Raw genomic sequence first — 15,496 nt, 5'->3', positions numbered from 1 at the left:
CTGAATGTTAACTATAGGAATTGGTTTGTAAATGTCTCCATTCTGACTAAGTTCCACAATGTTGATGGGTTGTAGTTTTATGTAATGGTTTCCAGCTGTTGCAAAGAGAAGTTTCTATGATGAAGAGTGAGAACTACACTTACCTGTAGGTATTTAGAGTGTGGTTAGGGATTTTGCTGGCTTAGTACATTAATGGTTGTGGACTGTCCTCCAAGATCCATGACATCTAGTCCTGGGTAAGTTGGCTAGGCTTCCAGAACTAGGCATGGGTTCTCTCTTGGTGAGCAGGTCATATCCAATTAGAGAGCTGTTGATTATCACCAAGACATGCATGCCAGTATTGCGTAGAGTTATCTTGTCATGTTGGTCATTCGTGTGGTTCCTAGGCATCACAGCTAGGTGGGGCTATTAGTTTCTTCATTCCTTTAGGAGCTAGCATGGCGGCTTCTGGTACCAGGAAAGCTAGTCCTCAAGGAGGGAGGCATTCAGGTTAGTTCCAGCTCAGTGGCCTCTGAAACAGTGTCTTCAGCATTAGTGACATATCTTATGATTTCATAAGCAAAAAAGAGTTATTAGACTACCCTTTATTACTTTTATAAACACTTAATTGAAACCATCACATCATATGTACCCTTTAGTTTTAAGTCTCATAATTCTGTCATGATAGTCTTAACTTTTTTATTTGATCAATTTAAAAAATACTAATTTTATTCCTTAAATGTCATAATGAATGCAACAGATTTTGGTCATATCCACAGAGCACTTCATTCTCCAACTTTCCCTGGGCCCTTAATTCTCTTTCCATTTTTTAGTATGCTAACCCTAAATCCAGTTTCTGCTGCCCATATGCACATGGTTATAGGGTTGTCTTCTGTGATGTAGGCAACGGATGATTTCCCATCTCAGCAGCTATCACCGGCAACTCCTTTGCAAGGTGGGGTTTTTGGGGACCCTTTGAAATTTTGACTGGTGTAGTCTTTTGCAGGTTTTGTATAGGAAACATAGCTGCTATGAGTTGGTATGTAAGCAGCATTGTTGTGTTCAGAATCCACACATATTCCACACATATTCCCGTCCTCTGGTTCATATATTACCACTCCTGAGATGTTCCCTGTGCATTAGAAGGGATGCTGTGACCCCCTGATACAGTCCCTCATGGTGTGCTGATCCCCCAGACCGTAAAGATTATTTCTGTTGTTATTTCACAACTATAATTTTGCCACTGTTATGAATCATAATGTAAATAGTTTCGGAGATAGAGGTTTACCAGAGGGCTTGTGACCCACAGCTTGATAGTCAGTGTTACATACAGTTGATTTATCCATAGCTGAGCATGCACACCTACTCACACTAAGCACTCTTCATGAGTCATTGATTTTTCTAGCCAACGTTGAGAGCAGCATAAATCTATGGGTGTGCACACAGAGACACTTTGGTGCTAGACTAACCTCAATACTCACTCTGGGTAATTTCACTCTTGGAGCAAGCATCCCTCTTATATTCCTTTGTTGCTGTTGTTACTGTTTTCCATTACCTTCAGTTGCTAAAGGCAGAGTGTCTTAGTCTTGGCCCTTTTCTCATTTTGAACCACATATTTCTATGGTTTTATATCTCTTTCATGTACTGAGTGATATTAACGATCACGTTACTAGTTAGTTGTAACTTGCTGTATAAATGAAACATGTCTCTGCATATTGCCACATTGCTCCTGAGCACACGAAAATCCTGCCAGGTTGAGAAGCACTGGGGTTATATGGGAATCATGTTTGAGATGTTGGTTTTCTGGTTTGAACTTGTGTGTGTCTTGTGCATGCTGTAGGAGTCTGAGTCGATACCAACTGGTAAAGGGAAAATGTTTTCTTCAATGGAGTATTATACTTAAGGACGGGACCTATCACAGGAGTAGTCATACCAAGTAGACTATCATTGTGTGTGTGTGTGTGTGTGTGTGTGTGTGTGTGTGTGTGTACTTTTTTTTTGGTGGGGGGATTTGTCTTACTGGGTTTTTGTTTTGATTTTCTTTATGGAGTTGGGTGGATAGGAAGATGGGGAGGATGTGGAAAGGGAAAGAGTCTTTGATCAAAATATTGCATGGAAAAATTTGAAATAAATGACATTTTAATCGTGTGTGTGTGTGTTTGTGTGTGTGTGTGTGTGTTTACATGCAGCCTAGGAACTTTTGTGGATTACTATTACATCATCCTGACTGTCTAAAAGTCACCTACCCCAAACTGTCCTAAATGATTTCTTGTGACAGTGTCATCACATCTCTGAAACCATTCCAGTAATTACTCAATGTTGAAGTTCAGACTGTTTCCTAACGTTAATTTCAATCAGATCTCCACATTCTTTTCACTAGGCTGCCCTTTCTTTCCCTCTGGGCCAAAGTTATCATCCCACCTTATATTACTGTGGCTGTTCTGAACTGACAGCCCTTTAGTCCCTCTTCTAGCCCACCACTATTTGACGGATGTGTAAAGTCTAAATATGCCTTTGCTTAGTCTTTTGAAGGTATCTTTGATCTAGCACAGTGTCCCTGTCTATTATCTTATATACCTTTCTATTCCTCCGTGGGTAAGCCATTTCTCTCTTGATAGAGATTTTGGGACTTAACCTCCCTGTAATTTCTCTTTTCTTCTTTTTGGATACCCTTTTTGTTGACTAGTCATAGCCAGTCACCATTGCCCAACTTTTATACGGCTACTTCTTTTTACATGGGTCCTTCTGGTATCCAGAGTACTATGGTACTTGTAGAAGCCTCCAGATGAAGGGCTTAGGGAGGAAAGAAAGCAATGTAAGCACTCCACATAGAGATTGGAGTGTGCAGCCTGAAATGGGGAGGTGCAACCCAAGTCACTGTGGCTATTAACTGAGGTGCATAGCTTACCCAGGGAATAAGATGGACATTTTCCCTATATATTATTGTAGAGCGGATTTCATACTCTTTTAATGTGATTTAATTGAAATCATCTATTTAATTAATCACATCATCATAGATGGCTTATATGAACTGAGCACTATAATAAACATGGCAAGCTAACATGGAAGGATGTTGTGAGCATGGGAAGAGATGCCCTGGTACCTTAGTTTTGAACGCAGTGGGTACAGCCAGTTTATAGCAAAGGACATTCTAGACACAGTGTATAAGACACAGCTGCAGTTTTCTTATTGTGCATTTCTTACCTTGTATTATCTCATATCTAACTCGGTTTTTTGAGAGTATTCAAGGTCCAATTACTGATTTCATAACTCTGGGATAAGACAGCTGGTAATCTTTCCAATTGAAGCTGCTTTGTGAAGGGCGCTGCCAGTTTTTTGTAATGTGCTTTCTCTAGGACCAACACCCTTGTCCTAGCTCCTCAGCTCATTTCTGTCACCACTTGTAAATGCGAATGAGGATTTAAGTGTTCTCTATACTGTTTCACATACATTCTCCCCTGGGTCATCTGTTGGTAAGGCCTTGGGGGCTGGGTCAAGGCATTCTTTGTATTTAGCTTGCATTGTTTAATGTAGTGCTAGATTCATTGTTTCAGATATATTTATGTAATATATAATATATAGTGTGTGTGTGTACAGATGTATGGATGTATGTATGAGTACACTGTCACTGTCTTCAGAGACACCAGAAGAGGGCATCAGATCCCATTACAGATGGTCATGAGCCACCATGTGGTTGCTGGGAACCTCTGGAAGACGAGTCAGTGCTCTTAACCACTGAGCCATCTCTCCAGCCCTTAGTGCTAGGTTCATAATAACTCATCTAATGAAGATGTGATTATTGTTAAGACTAGTCACAGAGTACTAAGGAAGGGCTGCTGCTGCTGATGAAAATGATGGTGATGTTGGTGATGATGTTGGTGGGGGTGATAATGATGAAGATACCTGAGAACAGTGGTTACAATTCCTTGGTCATTTTATTTGTGACAAGTAGCAGCAAGTGCTGCTTTCATCATCACATTTGGTCTTCACATGTACTTATATGAAGTCAGTGTGTTAATAGGTGAAGAAACAGGCCAAAGACAAGTGTTTTTGGCATGCAGTGAGTGATAGAGCAGAAATTCTTGTCACATTCTGTCTTAGCAGAATCCTAGGTTAGATGGTGGTAGACCTCCCCCTTTGCTTGTAGCAGATTTAAAAAAAAATGTAATTATCTCAAATATAACCCGAGAAGCAAAACTATACTGTGGAAACCGGAGTGGAGATGCTGAAAAGTGAAATTGACACTCCCCATGTGGCCTCTTCTGTCATCTTTGAGACTCTGTATTTCTAGTGGGTTGGTGTGTACATCATAACTACTGTATACTAACGGTTTGGTTGGTTTTCTTCTATAGTTACTGACTACACTACTGGAAGAGTTGGAGCTCCTCTTATTTGCTGTGAAATTAAGCTGAAAGACTGGCAGGAAGGTAAGGGTTCCACATAGGCTTCCTTGACTCTAGACACAAGGGAGTCCTAAGACTTGGATTGCACTGAAGCGAGAAGCTGCCTGTCCTTGCTTTTGCCTCTTCCCTATGGTTTTCTTCTGCACAGTGTATGCTCAGCAGAGAACATGACTAGATTTTAGCCACTGTCATTTTCAATTAGCAAATACTTGATGGCAAGGTGGAAAAAGTTTCTAATTAGAGCTTCCCTTGTGTGAAACCCTGGATTTTCAGGTGGCAGGGAGACAGTGCACACATTTACATATATACCACAGGTTCTTGACGCTAGCAGATTGCTATAGTCATTATTCATATTTATATACATACCTATAGAGGCAAGACATTTAGAACCATAAACATATGGTTGATAATTTTACAAAGATCTGAAGTCAGATATAAACCATTTTTCTTATGGACGTGATAAAGGATAATAAATATACATTATTTGCAGTATGGTGGATTATCAAATAAAGAAAAAGTTAAACAGCCTTGCCATGCCAGAAAGAACTGACAACTACCACACTGTTTAAGTCTGTAAAGTTTTCCCCCATTTCCCATGGCCTCCCCTTCTCTCTTGCTTAATGTTATGGCCTTTCTTAGTACTTCCTGTCTATAGTCTCTGCCTAAAACTTTCTGAGCATAAAATCTGAGAACTGTGGATAGCAACATGTTGAAAACTTACTTAAAACAGCTTTAAATATTGATCTTGTTTGCCATGGTTTCATGTTAAGAGTCTTGTGAACTCTAAGCTTTAAATATGTCCTCTGTGTTTTGTGTCATGGGAAGGTTTGGGTAGGAAATTTGCAGTGGTGACTTTCATAGAGTGTTTCTTGGTCTCCCTCATTATTTTCTCATTATGGTCATAACTGATAGAATGCAAACTAAGATTCTCCCATAAACATGATATAAAATTTAGAATAACAAAGACACTTCTAAGAATTATTGAAATGCACTTGTTGCGAACTTTGGTGGCCTGAGTTTGTTCCTTGGGACCCACATAGTGGAAGGAAAGATCCAGCCATTGGAAGTTTTTCTCTAACTTATCTGTACCGTGGCATATGTTGGTGTACATGTGTGCACACACTCATGTGTGCACAAACACAATTAAAGAATTTGTAAAAGAATTTTGTTTTAGGATAATAACTGATGTTTTAAAAAAATATTTATAGGTGGCTACACAGTTCATGATAAGCCGAACCCAAGAGGTGAAATTGTGATTGGAGGCCAGAATATCTCCATGGGATATTTTAAAAATGAAGAGAAAACAGCAGAAGATTATTCTGTGGATGAAAATGGACAACGGTGGTTTTGCACTGGCGATATTGGGGAATTCCATCCTGATGGATGCTTACAGATTATAGGTCAGTGTGTTCTCCATAGTTTCTTTCATTTTGTAACTTCAGTGAACCTGAAAAATAACCTAGGTCAGGCCATCAGTGGGGTCCATAGATTGATTTGTTCCAACTCTCTGCGAGTTCCAACTTATGCGCATGGGCCTGAGCTCCCTCTGTGAAACCGGCACATGAACTTTACAGAGCGGCTGCTAGAGTGAGATAAGTTAAGAAATGAGAGATGCTCAGAGAAGCCCCTAAGTCTTTTGAAGTACTAGCAATAGTATTAGCAGTGTTTGAGGAGGGGAAGGGGAAAGTGGACAGGAAAATTAAAAACAGATTCAACAATGAAAAAACAAAAGTAATTCAGTAAAGACCTCTTTTGCTTAACATCACTGAACTCTGTATGACTGTTTCCGGTGACATGCGTGCATGATTTTAGGCCTTTCTTGTCCCTAATTTCTCAGGGATCATCTTACACCCATGTTTATTTTTCTGGTACCTCTTTCTGTGGCTATCTCTAAGAGTTAGAACAAGATCATTTCAATCTTTACTCTTTTGAAAACGTGTGTTGCTTTGGCAACTTTTTAAAACTGGACTTAAAGAAGTAGAAGTTTGCATTCAAAACACAACTCCCAAAGAAATCCTGTGTTCACTTTAAATAGGCAAAGGTTTAAACGTTAACTATCCATAAGGGCTACTGTCCAGGGTCTATTGTGTCTTCTACTGATACGGTTACCTGGTCATAATTCTAGTGACACATTTAATCTGTGGTTCTCCTTTGTAGTATATAGTATGTAGTAGCAGAATATAATCAGTGATTTCCTGGGAAGTTTTGTCTTCATCTTTAACATTGATCTGTTGATTCATTAAAAAAATGAAACCTTTTCCTAGGCAATCCTATTTATAGTTTTTTTTTCCTATTCCCATCTGTTGCGGAGCAAACCTAGGGCTTTCTATATGCTAGAGGAATAGTATGGGTCCACATCCTAAGCCTTCCTTTATCTTCTCCCAGCGCAACTTGTTTTTGAGACATGTTTTATAGGATAACTAAATCTAGCACAGCCTAGCCTTGAACTCGCAAGCTTCCTGCCTCAGACTCCTATGGATAGGAATTATATTCATGTTCCATCACATCTGGCTTCTCTTCAGTTTGCATCTGTGTATGGTGTTTGTACTTAGTGTGTGTCTGTGCACATAGATGTGTGCATAAACCTGGAGGACAGAGGTTGAAGTGATGGGTTTCTTTTTAACATATTTCTGGCTTCCTCTTGAAATAGTATTTCACTGCACTAGAACTCATCAAGCTGTCTGGGCTTCCTGGCCAGTAAGCTTCGGGAATCTTACTTGTTTCTGCCCTTCTCCCAGTTATGGGCGTAAACAGACATGTCGCCACCCAGCTTTTCTGTGGTGTTGGAGATCTGAACTCAAGTCATTATGCTTTCATGCTATCTCTGCATTCCCAACCCCCATGTGTATTAGAGAATGTTTTCATTCCCAACCCCCATGTGTATTGGAGAATGTTTTATATTATCCTAATGCCTTGTATGTAACCTTACATTTGTGTATTCAGGAAAAAAGTAAACAATTGTGATCCAAATGTATGAATACCATCAGTGCACTTGTACATATACAATGCACGTGCACACTGTGGTTGCAGGTGCAGGTAGAAAAGGAAGTCATTAGTTTAGCAGAATGCCAGAGAGACGGTCTTTTGTTAAAAAGTACCCAGAACAGTGATTTTTAGAAAACCTATTTTTTCATCCATGAGTACAGTGAGTTTTGATCACAACCTCCTCCCTCGACCTCCTCCTGTCTCCTTACTCTCGCTGTTGGTAGGCAACACGTCATTCATACAAAGGATTTTAAGCAGGCTAATAAGTACTCAAGATGAGCACTTTCTTATGGCACTGTCACTGTACAAAGAAAATGTCAAACAGGGAATGTGGGAATTAGCATTTGTTGAGTGTGCTTTATATGGGATAGACTATGTCATGCTTCTGTGGGGTATGACAGATATGAATGAGGTGGAGAGAGGCCAAGCATCATAGCCTATACCAGATGATGCTCCCATTCCTCATCTAATGCTCCAAAGAGTTTGTATTTGTATGCACACAAATTTATATATTAAAATATTTAAACTTTATATATTAAATTTTATACTGAAATGTATGTATATATGCATATATATGTCAAGATTTTTAGAGGAAATATGTTTATAATTGAAAACTGAAGGCAAGAAATTGAGATGAAATCAGAATTATGTATGCCTCAATGCAACAAACTGCAAATTTGTATTTTTTTAATTGGAAAGGAGGTCTTCTCTCATGCAGTAGATCCCACCCATAGTTTTTCCTTCCTCTACTCCTCCTAGCTGTCTTCCACCTTTCTTCTTCCCCAGATCCACCCCCTCCCCATCTTCATTCAGAGAAGAGCAGGCCTCCCAAGAGACAACCACCAATGTTTGATTTAACTTAAGGATCCATGTTTTTATTATTATAGATCGTAAGAAAGATCTGGTGAAGTTACAAGCAGGAGAATACGTATCTCTTGGAAAAGTAGAAGCTGCACTGAAGAATTGCCCACTGATTGACAACATCTGTGCTTTTGCCAAAAGGTAACTCTTTTATCTGTCTGTCTACATATCGTCTCTTCTGTGTTTGTTGTGGGAAGCTTATGTGGGGCAGCTTGTGCAGGTTCTCTGCTATTGCCGTTTCGGTCCTGGAGATCAAAGTCAGGTCATCAGACTTGATCACTAGCCTGCCAGACAAAAGAGTAGTTCTGTTTTGTGTTTCATATACACACGGTAAAAGGAGCATTAGAAAATAAGTTTGATTGTGTGTAAACATTCAGATACCATCAAACTTCTCTTAGAACTTTGGGGTTAAGAAAGTGAACATGAAAGTTTTTGAATGAAGTTATTTTTAAGAAACTAATTTATTATAGTACTTTATTAGACATCTACCATGCCCTGCTAAGTCAAGCCTGTGAGATTGAGACATTTTCTTTTTTTTAATTAATATCATATAATATGTATATTTCAAATTCTACTGTACTGTTACATTGAATAACGTGAATAATTTTGCTTATTTCTTACTGTGTATAATTTTTCAGTGACCAGTCCTATGTGATCAGTTTTGTGGTTCCCAACCAGAAAAAGTTGACTCTTTTGGCACAGCAGAAGGGGGTAGAAGGATCATGGGTTGATATTTGCAATAATCCTGCCATGGAAGCGGAAATACTGAAAGAAATTCGAGAAGCTGCAAATGCCAGTAAGTCAGAAATTGCTAAGTTGTTGAAGAACATAAAAGTCACCTAATAAATATTTTGTGTATTACACTAAAAAATTCAAACACATATACAATGCCTCTTGATTGTATGCACTCCTTGCTATATACAACTGACTTCTTAAAACATTTCTCACTAAACTTTTTATATCCTTCCTTTTTCTAAAAATCTCAACACCAGTGTTATGTGTGTATGTGTGTGGATATAAAATCATCTTACCAATTAAATACATATTCTATTGTTCTTTGAGAATTTTATACAAACACACATGAGTTTTAACCATAATTATTTTCCTCCAATTTCCCTCAGACCTTACCCAAAAATGGGTCTCCTCCCAATTTCATGTCCTCTCCTTTCTTTTAATAGCCCACTAAGTCACATTAGTGCTTCCTACGTGGGCATGGGTGTACGGCCATCCACTGAAACTTGGGCAGTCTTTGGCATCCTTTCTGGTACACCACCATTATTTTATTTAGCCTTCTCTGAGTTAGTTAGCAGTGGTTCTTTTGGTTTTCTTCTCTAGACATAATTGAACTTTTCCATCCAGTGCCTTTTCCTCATTTCAATTACTTCATTGAAGCTAATGTGTTTTTCATTAAAAGAATATTGAGTCAGAATGTCTTTATGTATTATTGACTAGCCTAGAGATCCTGAAACTTAACCCTCTTAGCCACTGCCTTCCACCCAAGAAAAGTTATTTTAGAGTATTTATTTCCTAGGAATAGTAGAGAGGAACCTTGTTCCCTGTGTTCACTTTCAAGTTATTTACCTGTTGTTTTAACCTATTGCTATAATGATGAAAGTAATAGTTTTTTAATCACTAGTCAGCTGCAACCATGAAATACTGGACAATACAGAAAATTTCAAGGAAGTCCCCTGGCAGAAGTTCCCTCTGTTTGCCCTCTGTATGAACTCCATTTGTCGATATCATCAGCTATTTCTAAGTCAATAGCTACATAATTTCATTCTCATCTTGAGTTTATTTTCAGAAAATAAATATTTAACCTGTTGTATTTGAGTAGTACTTTCCCCCACTCAAAGAAACATCTATGCCTCAAAATTATTTTCTTTGGTGACAGTTTTGCTTTGTTCTGTCACCAGGCTCCCAGACCTTCTTTGATACATAACTCTGATTTTTCTCTTAATATGGTATCTCACATTATTTCAGCCTATAACCTGCCCATTGTAGGAATTCTTCCAGTTATCCTTAGTAATTGAGATGCTAATAAAGTAGAAGTTTACTCAAATATTTATCAATCACTGTGTGTTTAACTGTATAAAGATAACTGGGGAATGCCAAGCTCTATTGTAATTGCATAGAGAAAGCAGAAGAAAAAACCCAGGATTCCCTAGACTCCCATAACTTTCCTGTTCTTGGAGTCAGATATGTAATTCAAATATATATTACTTGGATACTGAATGATAACCATGATCCTGGGGGCTCCAGATCCAGGCAGTCTAGTTCCTTCTTTCTTCTATAGTGTAAACACACACACACACACACACACACACACACACACTTTAAAAATAGCAACAGCAAAAACATTGGTAATGCTGCCACCTACTGGATTGCCTTTATAATGTTCAGGTTCCCCCCCCCAAAGAAAATGCACATGGAAAATTACTGGTTCTTGACTTCTTCTTTCTCATTTGCTGAGGTTACTTCATTCTTGTATGAAGCTGTGATCGTCTGTTTTGCTCCTGAATATGAAATAATGATGGGGAGTCCTCAGAATGACACCCCCTAGCATCCCTTTTTGTTATACCTTAAATGGTAATATAGCTAAGGATGACAGGACATTTTAAAACATGCTTTCATTAATTTGTGTACAACCAAAGTGGTGGACCAATTTTGCAGTATTTCTGCATTCAGATGTTTTAAAAGAATTTCCTTTGTAAGTTAGAAGAGTAAAAAGAAATGAAAGCTTTGGAACCAGATCTGTAGTTGAGATTTCCCTTGACACCAGGGGGCAGGTATCTCCAGTTCCTTCTGTAACTGAGCCACAATGTGTGAAAAGAGCAGACACTGTTAATTCAAGCACATTTTATGTTCTTTCCCTACATGTTTAGGTATTACTTGGGGTAACACGATACTACAGAATATGGAGAGTTTTTTTATTTCTCATATTACGTATCATATTCTCTCAAACCATTTTCTAATGTCACCAAGGCTAGTGGGAAGTGTGCACACGTTTTATTTTAAGTTAGTCTATAAAAACAGTCAAGCTCATGTGCAGCGTGACATGTCTGGTCTTCTGAATTTTTTATAATGAGCTTTTGTTAATACATACCTTGAAGCATTGTAAGAAATAGTCTAATGTGATTGAATGCCCTGTTCTTTTTTATTTTTATGACAGTGTCTCACTGTGTAGCCTTGCTAGCCTGGAACTCACAGAAATCCACCTGCTTCTGCCTCATCAGTGCTGAGATTAGAGGTATACCCCATCCCCAGCTCCTTCTGTGTTCTTAATTTCTTATATTTCTCCCAACATATACTGAGTTGTGTAACTCCCACATAATGTGTACTGTGTCTGCATTTATGTTATTTAAACACAACTATTATACCAAATAAATACCATGTTGGTTCACATTTGATTATATAATACAGCTTTTAAGAAATATTTTTCTAGAGGCTTAATTTTTTATGAAATGACTTAAATAGATCTGTATGAATTTATTGAGGACTCTTGATGTATGGATCTTGCATTATAGTGGTTGAGACAAACATGTTTGGAGGGGAATACAGGCATTCAATGAAGTGCAGTCATAAAATATGAAGACAAAAAAATGGAAGACCTTGAAAAAGGTTGTCATATGTTAATTGACATACCAGTAAATAAATTTCTTTTATTGCATCCTTTAGGTGATCAATTCTGAAAGTTCTATGTTGAATTCATTGTTTTCTTCTCCCTCTCTTTCTCCTCCTTTCTACTTCTTCCCTGCCTCTCTCCTACCCTTCTCTTCCTTTTTTATTTCAGTGAAATTGGAGCGATTTGAAATTCCAATCAAGGTTCGATTAAGCCCAGAGCCATGGACCCCTGAAACTGGTTTGGTAACAGATGCCTTCAAGCTCAAAAGGAAGGAATTGAAGAACCACTATCTCAAAGACATTGAGCGAATGTATGGGGGCAAATAAAATGCAGCTTGTCTTATTTCCATTACACAGGAGGTGATCTGATGGTTTCTTAGTTCTAGAGTGTGAGCCTTTGTTGATCTTGTTACAATGTAAGGTGTATTTTAAAGACACGGAACAAAAACATCCAAACATCGAACATACAAACGTCATTAATAGTTGAGTCTACTCTAACTTGCACAGTCCTAGTGAAACTGAAATTGAAGACATTTCCCTTTAGCTGTGTTATTAAGTTTAGAGCAGAAATTCTGTTTTTAAAAATTAGCCTTAGATACTTGTTTTTATAAAGAAAAGATACTCCGTGCTAAATTCAATAAATTGGAATTGGAATAGATAGAGTTGAAGAAATTTACAGCTTCCAGTGTCTATGTCTTCCTAGTTCAGAAGTTTCCATAATAATCATGACAACATTGCATATTAACACAACTCAAAGCAGAAATGCCATTAGGCTTTGAAACCATCTTCCAACCATTTATCTTGAAGGGAAAAAAATCAGTTGTAATATATGGAATCAGTATCTTAGTATTTTAAGATCATAATTGTCATGTAGGTGAGACGTAGAATCATCATAATATTGTTAATAATTACAGTGCCTGAAGTTAAGACTGAAACACACTCGCATACCAAAAATATCTCATTTGAAGGGAGGCTGAACTGCTTCTTTGGATGTCTGAGAACTAAAATCAGCAACTGTAATTATTTAAATGTCCTAAGGGAATGCCCACTTTGTACAAGTGACCTTTCTGTGTGTGATAGTCAAAGACTGAGACCAAGGGGAACGTGTTAGTCAATCAGAATTCAACAAGATACATTGCTTTTTTTGTTAGAAAACTGATTGAATCCTAAGAATTCAGAATTAGGATTCTCACATAGCACTGAACCTGGGGAAGAGATTTAGACTCGGAATTTAACTTTGATAACGACGCTAGATTTAAAATTGCTTGTATTAAATCACATTTGTAATTTATGGTCTGTTTGCTGTTGCTGATTGATTCTTGATCAGTAGTGTGCATTTCAGAGAGCCTTTTATTTTGCTTTAATTTCAGCAAAGCGGGTTATGATAAATGACTTCCTCAAAATCTTGTTCAAACCTACGGGTGATAAAATGTCTTGGATGAGCCTGGGGAAGTCAAAGGGAAGAAAACACTGTTACCACTTTTCCTGTTTGTGAAGAGTTTAGAAACTGGAAATGCTAGATTTGGGAGAAGGGCAGAGTTACTTGATTAAGGACTGTCTTCGCAGTAACATGGGAGTGTGAGTTTGTTTTTAAATCTTCAGCTAAAATCTGGAATTATATATTCTTGATAGATATTCGCACTTGAACCATAGTTACTGTAAAAAGCAAAAATTCTTAATACTGTTATTCTTTGCACTTTTTCATAGTCATTTTATACACACACACATGTGCGCGTGTGTGTATGTGTATAATATATATATGTTTGTGTTGTACAGATGTGGGCCACCACTACAACAAAATGGGTTCTTTGTGCTCTAAAATATTTATAAAGAAGTTATTTAAATGTTATGTATATGGTGGTAATAACAAAAATCATCTGGTATTATAAGCAACAGGGAAGGTTTTTGTAAAAGTTCATTTTCAGTGTTCTGCAAAATAAAATTTGAGGCAAGTTTTCCCTGAAGTCATATGTGAGTATTCTCATGCTTCCTGTCTTGCCTTTGAAGTGTGAAAAGACATTATCAAGTAGACTACTATTCAGCTTCTACTTAATGCAAGTGTACTGTTTATCCTTTTTTAAAGGCGTTTCCAATAGATGTATCCCATTTGGAATGGTGATTTTAAAATGTGAGTGCATGCATACTATCTTGTTTAAGATACTTGCATCCCACCCACAACCATCTCCCAAAGCTGGAACACTGCCAACTAGGTCCTTAAGAATCACGCAATTAACACAAGGTTGGGTGCTGCTAATTCTTCATGAAAATCCTAACATGTTAAGGGACCAGGGAGATGCCAGTGCCCCCTGACTTTTCATCAAAATTATACATGTTTGTGTAAACAGAACTATTTTCCATATTCATAGTGACTTTTTAAGTATTTGAGCCTAAAGATTTTGATCTCCATTTTTATACATATTTCAATTGTTCACAATGATTACATGTCAGCCATCAAATAAAGCTGTGCTTATTGTTGATTTTAAGTGTGTGCATTTCTAAGTTGAACACTCATCATTTTTGCTTTAATTACCTGAAAGGGTCTTATTTCTTTGATATTTGTACTCATTCTTTTTTTATGTAGAATGAAGGTATGATTGTCTGATTTTTAAGAAATGAAATACAGATGAATGATTCATAGAGTCCAAAGTGAGAGAGAATTCTGTTTCTTTGTTCATAGAGATTGACTAGTAATCTTTGCCTACATTTTCCTGGTAGCGAGTATATGACAAATGTTTCTACAGTGACAAGCTAAGAAGAGGTTAAAGATCCGTGTGGCATTTGGGAACTGGAGAGATAAATTTAAATTTTGAATGTGGCTACAAATTTTATATTCATATTTGTACTTTCTGTTAATGCACGATTGTAGGTTTGTTATGTAGATTTTTTGTGTTTACTCTTGAAAAGCTTTGTTTGTTCTTATTTTTAAGTTTGCACTTGAATCTTAAGAAATAAATCCACCCATGTTATCAAGCCAATTTGTTTTTCTTACATGTCAATATAAAAATCTATGTATTTGAATGTTATGTAGGCCTTTTAAGTAGTGTGCTTGGGTATCTGCGATTAAAATCCTAATCATTATGTTGGTTTATTTGAGCCCAGGAGTATTATTTTAATACATTGAGTTGAATATTTTGTAACTGAATAATGAAACTGGGATAATGTATAGTTAGGATATATTAATTATTGGTAAATTCTAATTAATAATCATTTTAGGCTAATGTTTACATGGGTATATGTAAGGTATATGAGGACACACATACACTATGTTACTTGCCTCTGTGTCTTGGTTTTGTAACTCTGCTTTGGTTGACTTCAGGCATTACTCAAATGTAGCCACTAAAAGTTTATTATTTAGTGCTAAGGATGGAGTCTGTCTCTCCCCTCTTTGGCTGGGAGAGTATTTTCGCAGCCCAGGTTGGCCTCAAATTTAGAATCCTCTTTTAGCCTCTCATGTGCTGGGCTTACATGGTATGCTGTCACATATAGGTAAGCCCCCCTCCTTTTTTTTATTCTAGATATGGTTTTTCTGTGTAGCCCTGGCTGTTATAGAGCTTACTCTGCAGACCAGGCACCTGCCTCCCGAGTGCTAGGATTACCCCACCCCCATTCTGCTCCCACACCCCAGCAAACATTTTAAAAGACAGTAC

General features: G+C 37.5%; 1 protein-coding gene across 4 annotated transcripts in view; it reads left to right on the top strand.

Moving 5' to 3' along the window:
- The window catches only part of ACSL4 (acyl-CoA synthetase long chain family member 4), a 58,147-nt gene extending 43,323 nt beyond the window's left edge, over positions 1-14,824 (top strand). For all 4 annotated transcript variants that reach the window (XM_080909824.1, XM_080909823.1, XM_080909821.1 and 1 more), the window contains 5 exons: positions 4,332-4,406; positions 5,591-5,782; positions 8,255-8,369; positions 8,867-9,024; positions 12,019-14,824. In XM_080909824.1, the coding sequence (XP_080765950.1) occupies positions 4,332-4,406; positions 5,591-5,782; positions 8,255-8,369; positions 8,867-9,024; positions 12,019-12,176 (698 nt within the window). In that variant the 3' untranslated portion in view covers positions 12,177-14,824. The remainder of the gene's footprint in view (positions 1-4,331; positions 4,407-5,590; positions 5,783-8,254; positions 8,370-8,866; positions 9,025-12,018) is intronic.
- The last annotated feature ends 672 nt before the right edge of the window (positions 14,825-15,496 follow it).

The sequence above is a fragment of the Micromys minutus genome, assembly GCF_963924665.1.
Source record: "Micromys minutus genome assembly, chromosome: X".
Taxonomy (NCBI): domain Eukaryota; kingdom Metazoa; phylum Chordata; class Mammalia; order Rodentia; family Muridae; genus Micromys; species Micromys minutus.
This window is presented reverse-complemented; position numbering and strand designations above follow the sequence as displayed.